Here is a 5,481-nt window from a genome sequence, read left to right on the forward strand (position 1 = left end):
AGGGACAGTTAGTGAGGGTGGAGGAAACTTGAAACTTCGAGAAAACAAATTCGGTGTAGAAAAGTTGGAGCGAATGAAAGGTGCCCCTGCGGAAATAGTGTTACTGGGCCAGTTCCAACCAGCTCCCTGAATACTGCCTGCTGATTGGGCAGAAAAGATTTTTGTATCGGCCTTTGTATTATTCTGCCCAATCGGCGGCCTGCAGATCTGCAGTCCATTTCGTTTATCTGCAGCTTTGTCGCTTAAAACACAACGAGCGCGCTTGGTCGAAATACCTTTAAAGCCGAAACAAATTATCATCTTCGTCTGTGAGGTAATCGGAGCTCACAAACGAATGCTCGGGCCGAATGCTCGGGTTACCAATGGTCCACAATGAGCTGAGCACATTTCGATTTCATAAAATCGATCCTCCTCTTTCTGTGTTTTTGCTTTTCGAATCTCATTTTTACTTAAAAAGGGTATGGGGTGAACATTCGAATATTACTACATAAAAAAAAACCACATCTTTTAGGCATTGTTTTGGCTCTAACCAGCTCTAAAGTAAGTCAAAACACCCGAAGCAAAGTGAGGCCGTTGTCAAAGTCCGGGTGTTACGTCGCGAATTACACTTTACTCATTTCCTTTGCGTAATTGGTTTTCGAATCTCGATTTCCCGCTACATGGAAATTTCATAGAAAATTCCGGTATTGGCCAAAATCAATTTTTTTTTTGCCATTTCGCTCAGAATTATACAGAAATTTGTTAAAGCCGAAAAACTTTTTGGGGTTTATAGGTACTTTAATTTATTATGACAAACTTTCGACAGTTGACAGCTATCAATAAGATATTATTAATGGATATAACCATTTTTCGTCCATAACTTATCCGTGGAATGCTTTTGAGTAAAAGCTCTTATAAGGTCACCTGAAAATGTTGAAACATAATTATTGTTCTTCGAAATCGTCCAAAATATATTTGGCTCTTTGTCTGGATCCTGAACTTTTCTAAAAATCTGACACGTACGATAAACTTTTAGCATCCCTCCTAAGCGAAAGTTTGGTAATACTAAAATGTGTACAAGAGGCGAAAAGTAACTATCTATCTTCACGAACTCCTGGCAACATGAAATGTAGTGTCTACCAACTAGGCGCGGAGTATCGTTTTGCACTGATCGGCTATCTTGCATTTTAAGTTTAACTTCTGATTTTTGTCTGTGAACGACTTGCAAATATCTTTCCATTCGTCCAGACGTTACTTAAGTCCAATCGTGCGGACCTAACTTAAGCCCAGATGAAAGTCGAAAGTATCACATCATCTGTAAAGCTAAGTGTCGATTATTTTTACTATGGACTCCCCCCCCCCCCCCCCCTTAAATAAGAATAGGTAAACAGAAATAATGTCTAATAACCATGACAGGACGATTCTTCGGAAAAAAGTTGTTTTCTGGTGAAATATTAATCCCTCGTCGAATCAAAAGTTGAAAAAAAAATCATAGAATTAAAAAAATAAAATTAATATTATACATTTGCTCGTTATTTTACCTTTTCATAGGCTAGGAGCATACAACGATTTCTCTTTGTTATCAAACATGTCATATTACTACAGAAAATAGTTTTGTGCACATAGAGCTGTCGTCATTTCCACTGATAGTAATAGCATCATGCAAATCTCGGTATCCACATTCGGCTAGGAACAAAGCTAGAAAACACTGAAAAAGTTAGGTCTCAAATGATGACTCAAGGCATTACATACAATTGATTGAAATTTCAGGAGGTCTATTTATGGCTAGTGTTTTATTTATCTATTCTTTTAAACAGGTACTTCATCTAATGAGACTGCTGGTTATCGTGCATGCAGATGCCTGCACAATTTCTATCGCTTGGATCGTTTTGGACACTGCTTAGCATGTCCAGCTTATGGCTTTGTCTGCGAGAATGATACAGCGATACTTGCACCTAATTACTTCTGGAAATGGTCCAACCAAAATGCGAAAGAACGTTACAAGAGTTTTGTTAACAACATTCGTTCTTTTGGACCTGAATACAACAGAGAGTTCTCCGCATTTATGGATTCACTACCAAAACCACTAAAATGTCCTCATGCTGGCTCCTGCAAGGGTGGAATTGACTCAGAATGTCAAGAAGGATACAAAGGAACCTTGTGTGCAACTTGCACAAACGGCTTTTACCTCCGTTTCAACAATTGCTTGAAATGTCCACGGTTAACGATAACTGTAATTTCATCCGTCTTGGTGATTATATTCTTTGTTGCTGTGTTTCTGATGGTTCTTTGGGGAGACTCAAAACACACAGAGAACGATCGTACCATCGCTGATATAATCATGTCGTGCTTTAAGATTGTGATTGGATTTTACCAAGTTATTGCTGGTATTTTCACGGCATTAGCGAGGGTACAGTGGCCGGTAGCTTTGGTCTCCATGGAAAAATATCTCAAATTGTTTGAAGGAAACATTTTGCAATTTGCCCCATTAAGCTGTATTCATTCTCGACTACGGCTAGATCATTTCATGAAATTCTTAGTGGTAATTGCTTTGAATGTCTCAGTTGTATGCCTAATTCTTCTTTATCTTTTCCTTAAAAAGCGTTACATCAAAAACAAGATGAATCGTCCTAATAGCGAAAAACGACGGGCAGTTTCTAGTTTAAAAAAATCGTGCTATCGGAACATTTTTTTGTTTTTACTGGCTTGTTACCCAACAACAAGTAAAACAATAATCCAAACTCTACCTCTTCCTGGTGCATGTGTAGAGACATGCTTCACAGATGACAAGAATCATCAGTGTGATTCCCTTCTGAGAGCAGATTACTCCATCAAATGTTTCACACCTCGACACAACATGTACTGGCCCATTGCTGCTGCATTTGCGGTGTATCCTGTGGGATTTCCGCTTCTAGTTTTGTTTCTCGTTTACAAATACCGCGAGAGCCAAGAAGAGGAAGAAATTGCCTTTGGCTTGAGAGTGTTCTTTGAAAATTACAAGGCGAAATTTTGGTTTTGGGAGATAACAGAGATGTATCGTAAGCTGGTACTCATCTCGTTGGTATTTCTCTTTGGATCTGAAAGCCTTTCTCAAATTGGCTTTACGATGGCAACAGTAAGCGCATTTGGAGTGGCCTACACCTTCTTCAGACCAATAAAGGGCAAGTTTGAAGACCGACTGCAAACCTTTGTACTGTGGATCATTTTCTTTGATGTGTGTCTTGGTGCAATATATACAAACTGCGGCATCATTCAAGGCCAGAAAGAAAACGACTCCATCTTTATAAATGTCCTTTTTGTGACTCTGAACACGTCAGTGTTGTTATTTGCCATCGGTAAGAGAAGCAATTACTAAATGTCTCAAGTCACGTTATCTAAACTGTGCGGGTGCATGGAAGATGTAGGGATTAGGTTATAACTAGAACTCACATATTGGACTATGAGATCTAGTTGTTAAGTCACGTTACGTCATAACGTTTTGAATTTTTTTTATATATCTTTTACCAATATAACGAAAAGGCTCCCTTTTTACTACCCCTGCTTCCTCCCACATGACGAAAAGGCCGATTAATTTGTTTCAATGACGTTGAAACAAATTGCATCGTTGTTGGTATTACTAAGGCATTATGGTGGCGTAAATCTAAGGAAGAGATATCGAAATTACTAATTTCTAAACACAGTATACAAAACCGTAAATCAGAATACAAACATTGAAAGCATTTTGCATACGACATAATACCTCTAAGGAGAAGTGCTGCACTTTTCGATTGATCAATTAATTTTCTTAAAAGTTTGGATCAAATATATACTATATAAGAAAGTGATAAATAAGGCGAATAAAACAGAAGACACGGCATTTTTCAAGGGGTTTGCAACTTTGTTGTTTGTGTGAAATAGAGAATATTGTCTAACAGTTGTCATTTTGCTATTTATTTTTATTTTTTGATCAGGTAAGGGATTTCTTCATTTGCGGTCCTTTTGGAAAAAAGTTTATATGTGCCCGATGCGATGCCTCAGTTTCTGCCGCCAAGGAATTGTGCTTCTCAAAATCAAAGTCGTCCGATTGTTTGCCAGGTTGTCCTTTTCAGCGCCACGAGCAGAACCATTCGATGTACAGACTTACTTGATCCAAGAGTACAATTAATGGACCGAAATTAAAAGTCGTCAATATAAGGCTTTGCTTTTAACTGTATTTTTAAAAGCTAAACACAAATTATCGACCAATCATTCATATTCAAGTAATAACCAATTTAAGTATTAACTAATTGCGAATTCATTGGAAATTTATCGTTAAATGCTTCTTTAAATTATATATTTATTTGTTTTTATTTAAAGGGGCTTTCTCGCGGCTTAAACAGCTTTTTGAGCAGCCAAAATATATATTTGTGTCATAGGAAACCAAAAAATAATGGTCAATTGCTATATTATAGCACTAAATCTGTTAACAAACGTCATTGGCTGCGGATAGCTAGGATTGACGGATGTCTCCGTCAATCTTCAAAACATCAATATTTATAGCCATGGGTTGACTTATCTGCCCAAATTAAGGTGATATCTTTCATTAGATGTTCAAGGATAATGATTTTCATGGGTTAAGTTGCCTACCACTAATTTCAGCTTAGACTAAAATCTGCGTTATCCCCGTGACGTAGTTTCTTTAATTGTATTGTAGTTATGTTATTGTAATTATTAATGTAACCCCGCCATGGATCCCATGGCAGGGTTATCAAATAACATCATTATTTTAGCCAGTGCTTTAGTGAGATTTTGTTGATTCGTCCTTCGGAAAAACTTTTATAAAATCATTCAGATTTAAGATTGGAATAACTGATATATAGTTAATATCAGCCTCTTTATTAGTTTTTTAGTTTAATTGTTAGCTAGATCAGTGTCCCCAATTAGGTCGTTGTATCTCTACAGCTAAATAAACGAGACTCTTAAAGTTCTTTTTCGCTTCATTCATATTTTTTATTTTATTTTATGTTCAATTGTATGCTCATGTTAATAATCAACTATTTTCTGCCTTGTGGGCTTCAACAACATATATATATCTCACATGCATAATTGTTGTTAGTCTTTGGGTTCTAGGAAAAACAACAACCACTTTATTTTGCCAGAAAAAGGTAGAATATTTTACGGTTTAACTATTCAGAACGAGATAAAGTTCAGATGAAGCCGGAAAAAGAGAAAATAAAGCATTTTAAAATTATATGAAATACATAATTACGATTTTTTCAAAGCAATTTCCATTTCGTGTTAGACACAAAGGATATTTATTTTGCAAAAATAAATAGAGGATATTACACGGCGGCGCGAAGATATGAATTTTATTTTCGAGTGGTAAAGCAATATTTTACGAATGAGCGCAGCGAATGAGTAAAATATTGCTTTTACCACGAGAAAATAAAATTCATATCTTCAAGCCACCGTGTAATTTTCTTTTTATTATATAGACAAAAATAATGCATGAAGTAAAAGTTAAAACTTTTTTTTAATCAAATG

At 36.3% G+C, this 5,481-nt stretch overlaps 1 protein-coding gene across 1 annotated transcript; it reads left to right on the forward strand.

Annotated features, from left to right (window-relative positions):
* The first annotated feature begins 1,919 nt into the window (after window positions 1–1,919).
* Window positions 1,920–4,926, forward strand: LOC144641056 (putative leucine-rich repeat-containing protein DDB_G0281931). Its single transcript, XM_078500111.1, has 2 exons — window positions 1,920–3,314; window positions 3,930–4,926. The coding sequence occupies exons 1-2, from the start codon at window positions 2,045–2,047 to the stop codon at window positions 4,121–4,123; spliced, it is 1,464 nt and encodes a 487-aa protein (XP_078356237.1). The 5' UTR covers window positions 1,920–2,044; the 3' UTR covers window positions 4,124–4,926.
* The last annotated feature ends 555 nt before the right edge of the window (window positions 4,927–5,481 follow it).

This window comes from Oculina patagonica, unplaced genomic scaffold (genome assembly GCF_052425735.1).
Source record: "Oculina patagonica isolate OP01 unplaced genomic scaffold, crgOcupat unplaced645, whole genome shotgun sequence".
Classification (NCBI taxonomy): Eukaryota; Metazoa; Cnidaria; class Anthozoa; order Scleractinia; family Oculinidae; genus Oculina; species Oculina patagonica.

What these genes read in the sequence shown, in the direction of transcription:
- LOC144641056 (XM_078500111.1), top strand. Translation starts at nt 2,045, where the DNA reads ATGGATTCACTACCAAAACCACTAAAATGTCCTCATGCTGGCTCCTGC. An exon ending in AGTGTTGTTATTTGCCATCG is followed by an intron (nt 3,315 to 3,929) that starts GTAAGAGAAGCA and finishes TTTTTTGATCAG; the next exon opens with GTAAGGGATTTCTTCATTTG.